Raw genomic sequence first — 14,046 nt, 5'->3', positions numbered from 1 at the left:
GTCGGAGTTCTACGGACAATTCCTTTTACCTCATGGCTTGGTTTTTGCTCTGACATGCCCTGTCATCTGTGGGACCTTATGTAGTTGTACCATCAATTGATTTGACCACAGGTGGACTCCAAGTTGTAGAAACATCTCAAGGATGATCAATGGAAACAGGATGCACCTGAGCTCAATTTCGAGTCCGATAGCAAAGGGTCTAAGTACTTATGTAAATACGTTATTTCTGGATTTAAAAATAAATAAATTAGCAAACATTTTGCCTTGACATTATGGGGTATTGTGTGTAGATTGGTGAGGGAATTTATTTTTTTATTCAATTTTAGAATAAGGCTGTAACATAACAAAATGTGGAAAAAGTCAAGGGGTCTGAATACTTTCCGAATACACGGAGATGTCATGGATGAATGGATGTGTTTGTTATGCGGTAATAAATAATCGTATGTATTTTATGAGAATGTTTCTCTTTGCTGTATGGACGCCACGACAGGTTATCTGCATCATATTTACTCTTATATAGACGCCTCAATACATTCCGTGGTTCCTCGGGTGTTGTTTCTCCATTTCTCTTTTCATACACTACATCTGATTCTACATCTAATTATTATGTAGAAATACATTCTGATGCAGTCAGTGGTTCCCAAACTTTTCTTAGCAAGGGACCCCTAATAATATCCCCTCTGTAGTATGGGTTAGTTAGTATGTAGTTTCCCCTCAAATGTATTCACAGCATGACTTGATCCAGCTATCCTGCTTTCTTCTTCTCTCTTCCCCTTTCTCCTCTCTCTCTCCCCTGACAGGTTGGGGACATCGTGTCTGTTATTGACATGCCCCCCAAAGAGGACACCACGTGGTGGAGGGGAAAGCACGGCTTTCAGGTTGGTGGCCCAGAAGCGCGCGCGCACACACACACACACACACATACACACACACACACACACACACTGTGTTGCAGTCTAGAATCTGGGGTTGATAAGTTGCATACAGATGGCTTGGCATCCACATCTACTGATCTACGATAGATTCCACAAGGACAGGATTTCAATTGTGCTTTTCTCATTTGGTTCACATTTGGTTTGGCTGTTTAGCAAATTTTACTCAGTATTGGCTCATATTGTTCATTTGGGTGAAACATTTATCTTGTCAGTTAATACATACATACAAAATGCGTACAAAATAAGTGGTTGTTCTCGATCGGGATGTGATTGTATGAGCTTAGCTAAGTTTTCCAGTATTCCATTTAAAGTGAACAATAGTCTTTCTTTGAGCCCAATGAAGCCCAGTTTTGTGTGTCTGTTGATCCAGTCCAGCTGAACTTCCTGTGCCCTTCGCATTGAACCGCGGCAGTGTTCTGGTCATAGCTTACCCTTAGCATTGAACCGCGGCAGTGTTCTGGTCATAGCTTACCCTTAGCATTGAACCGCGGCAGTGTTCTGGTCATAGCTTACCCTTAGCATTGAACCGCGGCAGTGTTCTGGTCACAGCTTACCCTTAGCATTGAACCGCGGCAGTGTTCTGGTCACAGCTTACCCTTAGCATTGAACCTCGGCAGTGTTCTGGTCACAGCTTACCCTTAGCATTGAACCGCGGCAGTGTTCTGGTCACAGCTTACCCTTAGCATTGAACCGCGGCAGTGTTCTGGTCATAGCTTACCCTTAGCATTGAACCGCGGCAGTGTTCTGGTCACAGCTTACCCTTAGCATTGAGCCGCGGCAGTGTTCTGGTCATAGCTTACCCTTAGCATTGAGCCGCGGCAGTGTTCTGGTCATAGCTTACCCTTAGCATTGAACCGCGGCAGTGTTCTGGTCATAGCTTACCCTTAGCATTGAGCCGCGGCAGTGTTCTGGTCATAGCTTACCCTTAGCATTGAACCGCGGCAGTGTTCTGGTCATAGCTTACCCTTAGCATTGAACCGCGGCAGTGTTCTGGTCATAGCTTACCCTTAGCATTGAACCGCGGCAGTGTTCTGGTCATAGCTTACCCTTAGCATTGAACCGCGGCAGTGTTCTGGTCATAGCTTACCCTTAGCATTGCCTCCTGCGTGCTTGGCTCTCCGCTCGCTGCCCCCCCAGGGATTCAGGCCAGCTGGGAGGGCAGCCATGTTGGACGGGGCTTCACAACATGTTATTGAACGCAGGGATGATCGGGAACTGCTGGGTTTGTTGTACTGTAGCTGTGTATATACACTGAGTTGACAGAGGAGAGTAGCTTGTTTGTTTGGTTTTGGTATATCGAACAGGGTAACGTTCCTTTGTTTTGTTAAAGATATTATCTGTCAAAATGTTCTATAATTTAACTCATGGCACTCATTCCTAGGAAGAATTGTCTCATACACACATGTCTTCAACAAAGATGTCATAAATATGTTATTACACAGTGTTGGTCCTTGAAACCAATCTGGATATTGGCGAAAACAACACTGTGTTTGTTACTACTAGATATTGAAACGTTGATTGGATGGTATGTCTATTAGCACAAAGCAGATGTCCATGTCCTCCCTCCTATCGCCACCGGAGGTCAGTCAGTCACCCTAGAGGAAGTCCGAGTCCGTCTGTGACTGGAGGTGGATAGGCAGCTGACATCTGTCTTTATTTACCAGCCTGACTGCAGAGCCTCATAGAAAGAGCGGCTGAGAGAGAGAGATAAAGGGAGGGAAGGAGAGAAAAAGCTGGAGGAGCAACAGAGAGGGAGAGAGCAAATCCAACCATGGAAAGGGTGAGCTGCATTTGATGAATGCTCAGCCATGAGTCAACTCTTTCTATAGTATAGTTCTGTTTGTCAGTCACGGGACAGCTGGACCTTGGATCCCTATGATAGTCACATTCAACCTTCAACCCCTTTATCAGTCACATTACTACAAGATGGAGGCAGTTTATGTTGCAAAGCGTGCAGGTTATGTACTCCTCAGCTAATAGAAACACTTTGACAGTGTATTAGTGTAGTCTGGGTCTCTATGTTAGGAATCGCACAAGTCAAGATGTGTTCCTCAGTGGACTAGATGATTAGTTGATAATAGCGGAATGGTTTTGTCATGCTGCTCTACTGGGAATGGCTTTGTTTTAGCAGTTTCCCCCGTCTTCATTAAAGCACGGTAAAATATTTATACCTAGTCTTCCTCCAAGCCCCTTAAGTGAAGCCTGGAGATCTTCTATTATAAAAAATGTATTTCTTAACACACAGTTTAACCTGAAGGCATCTTATGTCTATTTTGTATTGGTAGAATCAGTTGTGTTAGATCAGAAATGAGTTGTTTTACACATGGTTATTGTTAATTCGTAAATACATTTGAAGATTACTTTTAACATCTGTGTTCAATAAGGATATCTTGCTTTCTGGTTGACTGTGGAGATTTGAAACGATCACAGTCTGTTCCTGATCGTTCTTCTGATATAAAACATTTGGGGTATACACACGTGCACGCAGACAAACACACATATCCACCTCACCGGGGTTTACCTCCGCATTAGGTGGCACTGACAACTCCTAAATACCATAGCTTGGGCAGCTATTCAGCCACATGATCTTGACTGAACACTGCAACGAGCACAGCACAGTGCCAAATAGTATCCTCGGGTCAAAGTACGCCCCGCGCTGGTCGTGCACCAACCTTTTAGTACATGTTTACACCAACTGCCTATGGACTCGTTAATACATAGAGAGGTCTCCAACAAAATACCCGGAACACAGTGGTGAAATGTTGATATTAACCGCACAACATTGAAGAAGGGCCTTCTTAAGTGGATGAAGCTTGTTTATCAGTCTTTAATGGTAATGCGCTCTTCACTCTCTCTCTCTCTCTCTCTCTCTCTCTCTCTCTCTCTCACTCACTCACACTAACACACACACTAACACACACACTAACACACACACTAACACACACACTAACACACACACTAACACACACACTAACACACACACACACACACACACACACACACACACACACACACACACACACACACACACACACACACACACGGTTACTGATCCTCTCTGCTCACTCTCGCTCTTGCTCTCTCTCACACACACACACACACACACACACACACACACACACACACACACACACACACACACACACACACACACACACACACACACACACACACACACACACGGTTACTGATCCTCTCTGCTCACTCTCGCTCTTGCTCTCTCACACACACACACACACACACACACACACACACACACACACACACACACACACACACACACACACACACACACACACACACACACACGGTTACTGATCCTCTCTGCTTACTCTCGCACTCTCTCTCTCTCTAATAGTATTGTGTGTCCTCTCCCCAGGTTGGCTTCTTTCCCAGTGAGTGTGTGGAGCTGATAAACGACAAGGTGCCGCAGTCCGTCACCAACTCGGTGCCAAAACCAGGTACCGTACCTCCTCTCCAACAACCACAGTGAGGTGTCCTTGAATCTCCTAACGGTCGTTCCCACTGGGTGTTATGTTGTTTTGAGTGGTGTGTAGATAAAGTATAAAGTACGGCTTATCAAAAAATGTGCGGTTGTTGTGGCTTTGACATTATTAACTATGAACGACTAACTAGATATCTCTATTTCTGCTAGCAGGAAGCAATTGGTTATAGAAAATGTGTACCGTGTATATCAGTGTGATAAGGTATGATAATGTCTGGTGAGATTGGGGGTGGGGGGGATTCCCAACAAGGATCTCATCTGGAAGTGTGTGGTGTGATGTGGTGGATGGGATTTATGGTATGTCGTGGTGACTAAACTGCAGCAGGTGCTAGTGCCACTCTGTGGAGAAGTAAGGGTAATGCTCTACACAAGTGTCTCTGTCTCAGGCCAGCTGAGGCTAAAGCACCTAGCATTCCACCTGGAAGGTTTAGTGACAGCATAAGCCTAGGGATTGATTGAAGAGACTTGTGTATTCAACACAACACTAGACTGCAAAAGAAAAACATACAGTGCATTCGGAAAGTGTTCGGACCCCTTGACTTTTTCCACATTTTGTTACGTTACAGCCTTATTCTAAAATGTATTAAATTATTATTTATTCTCATCAATCTACACGTTACATCATAATGACGAAGCGAAAACAGGTTTTTTGAAATGTTTGCAAATGTATAAATAAAACAAAAAAAAACAGGTATCTTATTTACATATAGTACAACTCAAAGGTTTGGACACACCTACTCATTCAAGGGTTTTTCTTTATTTGTATTATTTTCTACAGTGTAGAATAATAGTGAAGACATTAAAATTATGAAATAACACATATGGAATCATGTAGTAACCAAAAACGTGTTCAACAAATCAATATATTTTTTATTTTGGATTCTTCAAAGTAACCACCCTTTGCCTTGATGACAGCTTTGCACACTCTTGGCATTCTCTTTACCAGCTTCACTTGGAATGCTTTTCCAACAGTCTTGAAGGAGTTCCCACATATGCTGAGCACTTGTTGGCTGCTTTTTCTTCACTCTGTGGTCCAACTCATCCCAAACCATCTCAATTGGGTTGAGGTCGGGGGATTGTGCAGGCCAGGTCATCTGATGCAGCACTCCATCCCTCTCGTTCTTGGTCAAGTAGCCCTTACACAGCCTGGAGGTCTTTTGGGTCATTGTCCTGTTGAAAAACAAATGATAATCCCACTAAGCACAAACCAGATGCGATAGCGTAGCGCTGTAGAAAGCTGTGGTAGCCATGCCTGTTAAGTGTGCCTTGAATTCAGTCAGCTTGCAGTCAGCTTGCAAGCCGTAGAACACAATCCCAACCATGAAGCACGGGGGTGGCAGCATCATGTTGTGGGGGTGCTTTGCTGCTGGAGGGACTGGTGCACTTCACAAACTAGATGGCATCATGAGGGAGGAAAAGTATGTGGATATATTGACGCAACATCTCAAGACATCAGTCAGGAAGTTAAAGCTTGGTCGCAAATGGGTCTTCTAAATAGACAATGACCCCAAGCATACTTCCAAAGTTGTGGCAAAATGGCTTAAGGACAACAAAGTCAAGGTATTCGAGTGGCCATCACAAAGCCCTGACCTCAATCCCATAGAAAATGTGTGGGCAGAACTGAAAAAGCAAAAACAAAGCCATGAGGTCGACGAAATTGTCTGCAGAGCTCCGACAAAGGATTGTGTCGAGGCACAGATCTGGGGAAGGGCACCTAAACATTTCTGCAGCATTGAAGGTCCCCAAGAACACAGTGGCCTCCATCGTTGTTAAATGGAAGAAGTTTGTAACCACCAAAACACTTCCTAGAGCTGGCCGCCTGGCCAAACTGAGCAATCGGGATAGATGGGCCTTGGTCAGTGTCACGCTCGTCGTAACGAAGAGAGGAGGACCAAAGCGCAGCGTCGTTTGAATACATTCTTCTGTTTAATAAAGAAGAAACGAAGAACACTTGACAAACTTAACAAAAACAACAAAACGAACGTGACGCTATAAAACGAAAGTGCAGACACAAGCAACCAACGTATAGACATAGACAATAACCCACAAAATACCCAATGAATATGGCTGCCTAAATATGGTTCCCAATCAGAGACAATGATCAACAGCTGCCTCTAATTGAGAACCAATCTAGGCAGCCATAGACATACAAACACCTAGACTAGACACTCCCCCATAAACATACAAAACCCCTAGACAATACAAAACACATACATCCCCCATGTCACACCCTGACCTAACTAAAATAATAAAGAAAACAAAGATAACTAAGGCCAGGGCGTGACAGTCAGGGAGGTGACCAAGAAACTGATGGTCACTGACAGAGCTCCAGAGTTCCTCTGTTGAGGTTGGAGAAACTTCCAGAAGGACAACCATCTCTGCAGCACTCCACCAATCAGGCCTTTATGGTAGTGGCCAGACGGAAGCCACTCCTCAGTAAAAGGCACATGACAACCTACTTTGAGTTTGCCAAAAGGCACCTAATGGACTCTCAGAACATGAGAAACAAGATGCTCTGGTCTGATGAAACCAAGATTGAGCTCTTTGACCTGAATGTCAAGTGTCACATCTGGAGGAAACCAGTCATCTGTCATCACCTGGCAAATGCCATCTCTACGGTGAAGCATGGTGTAGGCAGCATCATGCTGTGCGGATGTTTTTCAGCGGCAGGGACTGGGAGACTAGTCAGGATCGAGGCAAAGATGAACGGCGCAAAGTACAAAAAGATCCTTGATGAAAACTTGCTCCGGAGTGCTCAGGACCTCAGACAATTTAATACATTTTAGAATAAGGCTGTAAAATAATAAAATGTGGAAAAAATGAAGGGGTCTGAATAGTTTCCAAATGCACTGTAACACCTAGATCATTATATTGATATCTTTGCTTGAATGTGAAGTTACCGTATTACTATGTGTCCAATGAAAATTCCACTCCTGCAAAATTTCACAACATGATAAATGAATCCATAGTTATCACGCTCTTGAATAACCACTTAAACTCACGTCTCATGTCTCTGTTTGCACAATTTCAATACTAATCCAATGCAAACACGTATTGCTGATCTATAGCTAGCCAAAACAAACATAAGCCACCTCAGTGCCCAAAAACAAACACAGCCATTCAACACACGAGTGTAGCAAAAAGCCCTATTACATTCAGAAAGTACAGCCACAACATTCCGATAGGTGTAATAGAAATTCTGTCATGTTTGTACTGACACTCTCTAACACGGGTAATGCTCTTAGATGGATCGTGAAATGTTTTTGTTTTTCTTCTTTTTGTCATGTCCCTGCCCATCTTCCAAAAACATCTGAAACCCAACCTCTTCAAAGAATATCTTAAATAATACATCCGTCTTACCCCCCTTGTCTTTTCGTACTAGCACTGGCTTTGCTGAGAACTTGTTTATTGAGGACAAGTGTACTGACTATGACTGTGATATTTGGTTGTCTCACCTAGTGCATTCATATTACAATAACTAACTGTAAGGCTCTCAGGATAAAAGCGTCTGCTTAATTACTAAAATGTAAATGCAATGTTTTGGAATGACCAAACTGCCAAGCCCTTTCCATGGCATCATGTCCTATTCCTATCCTATATCCTGAAATGGTATCCTATTCCCTATATAAAATGACCTACTTTTGGCCAAAGCTTCATTAGCTCTGGCCCAAAGTAGTGCCCTATATGGGGAATAAGGTACCATTTGGGACAGAGCCCCATGTACTCTCTCGCACAGCCAAAGGCATGTTTAGCCTAATTTATATCACCCTTGAAAAATCCCTTTCAATCCAAGGGGTGAATCATCCAATGACTGTGTCAGAATCATCTCAGTTGCTTTGGGGTGGGCGGCCGCGTAGGAGCTGAACCATGCAAGGCCTGCTGGGAATGATATCAAGGCAGAGGGAACAGGGAAGTGATGACATGGCAAAATAAAAGACAAACCCCACATGTTCTGCAATGAGGAATAGCATCATCATCATGACTATGCAGTCTCAGGTTTTGTTAGGGGTTAAGGCCCAATGTTAAATGGCACACAGAAGTTAAAGCCAATGTTTCCCAGCATATTGTCAATATGAAAAGAATGCATCATGTCATACTGTCACACATAGTGTCCTGAATGCACACAAAGAAAGCACACTGTGGAAATTACTCATGTTTGCTTGCCAAACCCTTTTGCTTTTAGGTGATCTCCTCTCTTTGGGCTGCCATGTTGTTCACAAACCTGACCATTTGCACGTCGTTTTTTTTTTTGCATGGCTTCACTCTGCTCTACAAATGTTTTAATCTTGTTTATTTCACTGTCATCCCCTCTGCCCCCCACCCCACCTCAGCATCCCCCTGCTCGGGTCTGCGGCCTGCCTCCTGGAGTCTCTTCCCACCCTGTGCGTGCTGGTATACACCCCCCTCTCCCCCTCACTCACAGGCACCTTTCAAGGCATCCTTCCTTCTTTCCTTCCTTGATGTAGTTAATGATTTAAAAAAATGACGGGACAGGTAAAAGCCATGTGATGGAGCCATTGCAATCCCCTCTCCAATTATGTCTAATCAGTGATTAGAGAAAAGACGGAAGGATGTACTTTTAAATCATTTGAACACGGCCACACACTTTTCTTCCCTACATTGTTTCCTCACACCTGGTTGTCAAATTTAATTTGTTCATTACAACACTTAATGCTACTTTTTACTGCCTGACACCAATTTTGACAGTAAAAGGGATTTGATTTGCTGCCATTTCTTTCAATGACACTTCTACAAAGTTTAAGTATTCACTGTCCAATTATGTATTATGAAAGTGTCAGACGCCAAGCTATCTGACTGAGTGACAGTCTCAAAACAGAAAAAAAACTGTTGTTCCTGCCATGTTCCTCCTCTAAACAGAACCATTCTCTCCCTCTCCGTTCCCCCTGCTCCTACCCTCCTTCCCGTCCATCCGTCTGTGCACCTGCATGCAGATTTGGAGATGGAGAGTGTAAAGCAGGACAGTGCATGGGTGGCCGACCCATTAAACCACTACAGCCTGAGCTCAGGTAGACCCGTGTATCCATCCATACATGTGCCATAACCACCCCAGAGCTAACCCCCTACTAACGCACACGACACGCCACTGGGGCACTCTGTCGGTCTGTCTGTTCACAAAGTCTTTACAATACCAATGCACTAGGACCAGAGTCCTTGGTTAATTATTAGTTAGTTACTCATCATTCTTAGTGCACTCTATGATGTCAAAAATATACTTCAGGAGCCTTCTCTTGGTGCGTGGGGACTCACTTGAACTGCTAAATCCACTCACTCTCTAACCTGAACACTGTTGTCGGAGTGAAACGTATCCACCTTTCTCAGATTCACATGCACTAGACTTGATTAGCTGATCACTAGATTTTTCCCCAATGAATGTGTTGCTTTGTTATTTACCCTTTTCATTTCAGGTTTATCAGGATTTATTTTTTAACTGTTCTCTGTATATGTAATTGAATGGACTGAAAAGATGATCATGCTGCTTTTTTCTTCAGACCTCTTGAATTGTCCCCCTATCTGTTTCCCAGTCAGCTGTAGTTGTCTACTCTGTTTGGTTTCACTTGAAAGACCTTCGGCTGTGGCTGGGGTCTAGACTGTTTTGATTTATTCAAGTCTCCTCTTTAAAGTGAGGGCTATATACAATTATCCTTTGGAGCATTAAGCGTTGTCCTACAACAGCAAGAAGCACAGTCTTCTCTATGGTGACTGAAATTGCTACATTCCTAACAGGGGAACCCTGGCGTGTTCAAACGTACACTGACCAGCTCCCCATGCATGGAAAATGGCCTCTGTCCTTTTAGCCAGCTAACTGGGATTGAGATTTCTACCTCTGAAATGTCAGAGTGAGCCGATTGAAAGAAGTCCTTTGCAGTTGGCTGCACCTCTGTATGGAGATGCCTTTGAAATTGTCGATCTGAGTCACTGTGTAAAGCCGACAGAGTTCTCTGGAAAAAAAGTAAGCATTTTTAACTTGAGTGTAAAAAGACATCTGCAAACTGTCTCACTTGGATGAAGGGTTATGGTGTATCTGAACTTTTATGTTACTTTAAGTCTGATCCACTCATTCAAACACTGAAGTCTGAGCTACAGTGTAATCAGCTCTGCTCCTTTCTCCAGCCTGACTGCTGCAGTAGGGCAGGCGTTTGTCCAGATGTTCTGAACCCGCTACACTTTCCATCCCCTACTTCCTCCGTGGGCTGGAGATGGCTTCCTGTCTGGAGAGCAGTATAGTGACTTGGGCAGCTGTGAAGAGCGCAAACAAGCCAAGACAGCTGGATGTGTCTATGAGAAAAACAAAGTGAGAGATAGAAGGAAGGAGAGAGAGAATGTGTGAAGGAGACACTAAGATTTGTCCTGCTTCTCCCCACGGGACTTTTGTCGACACGTCCTGGGCCGAGAAACTATGTTAGGCACAGAGACCTAGTGTAGTTTGGACCTGTGAGGAATGATGTGGGGAGATTGTATTGGAAACTTAAGCCCTCATTCTCTTTGATGCGGGACCAGGGTGATCGCGCACCTACAATGACCCCTTAGGGTCGTGTTTTTGGTGTGCACACCACTTGTGCATAGTATGCCAAGGTGAATACAAAGGGAATGGTTTGTTTCATTTAAGCTACTTTTAGGAGTGGTTGTTTGAGAGTAACTGAAAGTAATCAAAGCGTTTCCCATGTCAGTTCATTTAAGAACGTCAAACCATATTACACAGTTAATTCTGTGTCCGAGTGGAGAGATTGAGAAAATATTACCTGAGTCTAAAAGGGAAGCTTAGTCTTCACCCTGTATGCATTGAATGCACATGCAGTGTGTACAGTTCCACAAAACGATGTGTGGTATGTTCTCCCACTATTTTTTGCTTCTGTAGCATTGTTGCCCTGTAATATTGACAGATTTGTTGGTGCAGGAATAGCAATCTTTTTCAGAGGTGGAGTTTGCCCTTGCATCAGAATCTGCCACTTCATAGTAAATAGAGGATGTCCTTGTCGTTTGGCCTCAAGACAACTCCAACCATGATTTATTAGTTACATTTTTTACTTTGAATTTCAATTGCTCCTTGATCACATGGCATAGACACTTCAAACCAACTTTGGATTGTTCACAAGGTAACTTCAAACCAACTTTGGATTGTTCACAAGGTAAGGACAAACATTGCACACTCTTTGCTTTTCCCCAAAAGCACTTTCTTAATTTTATATAAATATTGTATAAATATAAAAACCACGTGACTTAAAACCTTTTCTCAATAGGGGGTGCTGTTTTCACTTTGTAAAAATTTTGTTCCCAAATTAAACTGCCTCGTACTCAATTCTTGCTCGTACAATATGCATATTATTATTACTATTGGATAGAAAACACTCTCTAGTTTCTAAAACCGTTTGAATTATATCTGTGAGTAAAACAGAACTCAAGTTGGAGCAAACTTCCTGTGAGGAAGTGAGAAATCTGAAATCAGGCAGGCTGTTCTGGGGTCAGTTTATTAATTTGCATGTCTTCTATTGGTCGAGATGCACTGCATACGCCTTCCCCTAGATGTCAGCAAATAGTGAGAATTGGAATGGTGTTACTAGGCAGATCTGAGGCCATATAAAGGGTTTTGGAACGTGGGTGCAGTCTTTTCAACATTCGCCATGACGCAAGACAGACCTCAGGATGGCGTTCTGGAAAGCTACCGTTATAGGCCTTAGATATATCCGGCTCTGATTTTATTCGATATAGGTGTTAAAGACATCATAATGTTGTTATTTTAAACCGAGTTATATCAGTTTATATCAGTATATTGCGATTTTCGGATATTTCTTTGTGCTGCGTTATAGTGAGTTGGGCACGTCTGGGCCACATGGCTAATGTTTACTGCTAATTCCAAAGTTGAAGGCGACAATCTACAACCGAGCAACGATTCTTTTGGACAAAGGACAACTTGCCCAAGATTCTGATGAAAGCTCATCAAAAAGTAAGAACTATTTATGATGTTAATTCGTTGTTCTGTTGAAAAATGTAAAACTCCTATTCCGCCATTAATTTCGGTGCGGTCTCGCTTTAACGCACGCTGTATGTCGTAGTAACATTAATTTTAAAAAATCTAACACAGCGGTTGCATTAAGAACTAATGTATCTTTCATTTGCTGTCCAACCTGTATTTTTTAGTCAAGTTTATGATTAGTTAATGATTAGATTAGGTGCCTCTCCCAAGATTTCTCCCGACATTTTGTTGGCAGCTTGGCTACTATTCTCATTGTATAACCACGATTTGTGCCGCTAAATATGCACATTTTCGAACAAACTCTATATGCATTGTGTAATATGATGTTATAGGACTGTCATCTGAAGAAGTTTGAGAAGGTTAGTGAAAAAAATTATATCTTTTGCTGGTTTATTCGTTATCGCTATTGTTGGCTTGAATCAATGCTGTTGTGTGGTTGGCTATTGTAGTAAGCTAATATAATGCTATATTGTGTTTTTGCTGTAAAACACTTAAAAAATCTGAAATATTGGCTGGATTCACAAGATCTTTGTCTTTCATTTGCTGTACGCTGTGTATTTTTCATAAATGTTTTATGATGAGTATTTAGGTAATTCACGTTGGTCTCTGTAGTTATTCTAGTTGCTTTGGTGAGAGTTGTGATGGTGGCTGCAATGTAAAACTATGATTAATACCTGAAATATGCAAATTTTTCTAACAAAACATATGCTATACAATAAATATTTACATTTACATTTAAGTCATTTAGCCGAGCCGCACCAAAATATGTTATCAGACTGTCATCTGATGAAGTTGTTTCTTGGTTAGTGACTATTTATATCTTTATTTGGTCGAAATTGTGATAGCTACCTATGCAGGAAAAAAATGGTGGGGAAAAAAAGTTGTGTCTTTTGCTATCGTGGTTAGCTAATAGAAATACATATTGTGTCTTCCCTGTAAAACATTTTAAAAATCAGAAATGATGGCTGGATTCACAAGATGTGTATCTTTCATCTGGTGTCTTGGACTTGTGATTTAATGATATTTAGATGCTAGTATTTACTTGTGACGCTATGCTAGGCTATGCTAGTCAGCATTTTTACTGATGGGGGTGCTCCCGGATCCGGGATTGTGATGAAGTAGACGTTAACAACCTCATCAACTGTTCATGTTGTACAACCTTTGCTTTTGTCATAAAATGATTCCTAAATGTGTATGTATATATATATATATACTGAACAAAAATATGAATGCAACGTGTGAGTTGTTGCTGAAATAAAAGATCCCAGAAATTGTCCATACGCACTAAAAGCATATTTCTCTCAAGTTATGGGAACAAATTTGTTTACATCTGTCAGTGAGCATTTCTCCTTTGCCAAGATAATCCATCCACCTAACAGGTGTGGCATATCAAGAAGCTGATTAAACTGCATGGTCATTACACAGGTGCACCTTGTGCTGGGGACAATAAAACGCCACTCTAAAATGTGCACACAACGCAATGCCACAGATGTCAAGTTTTGAGGGAGAGTGCAATTGGCATGCTGACTGCAGGAATGTCCACCAGAGCTGTTGCCAGATAATTGAATGTTCATTTCTCTACCATAAGCTGCCTCCAATGTCGTTTTAGAGAA

General features: G+C 42.4%; 1 protein-coding gene across 5 annotated transcripts in view; it reads left to right on the top strand.

The window, feature by feature from the left end:
- Positions 1-2,589: 2,589 nt before the first annotated feature.
- The window catches only part of LOC120031221 (rho GTPase-activating protein 32-like), a 46,139-nt gene continuing 34,682 nt past the window's right edge, over positions 2,590-14,046 (top strand). The window contains exons 1-4 of one of the 5 annotated variants that reach the window (XM_038976882.1): positions 2,590-2,715; positions 4,315-4,396; positions 8,772-8,822; positions 9,393-9,467. In XM_038976882.1, coding sequence (XP_038832810.1) covers positions 2,707-2,715; positions 4,315-4,396; positions 8,772-8,822; positions 9,393-9,467 — 217 coding nt within the window. In that variant the 5' untranslated portion in view covers positions 2,590-2,706. Of the gene's footprint in view, positions 2,716-2,890; positions 3,769-4,314; positions 4,397-8,771; positions 8,823-9,392; positions 9,468-14,046 lie in introns of those variants that run through there. The other 4 variants (XM_038976874.1, XM_038976891.1, XM_038976899.1 and 1 more) reach the window with 4 other exon arrangements.

The sequence above is a fragment of the Salvelinus namaycush genome, chromosome 3 (genome assembly GCF_016432855.1).
Source record: "Salvelinus namaycush isolate Seneca chromosome 3, SaNama_1.0, whole genome shotgun sequence".
Lineage (NCBI taxonomy): Eukaryota > Metazoa > Chordata > Actinopteri > Salmoniformes > Salmonidae > Salvelinus > Salvelinus namaycush.
Note: the sequence above shows the minus strand (reverse complement) of the source record. Positions and strands in the feature narration are given on the sequence as shown.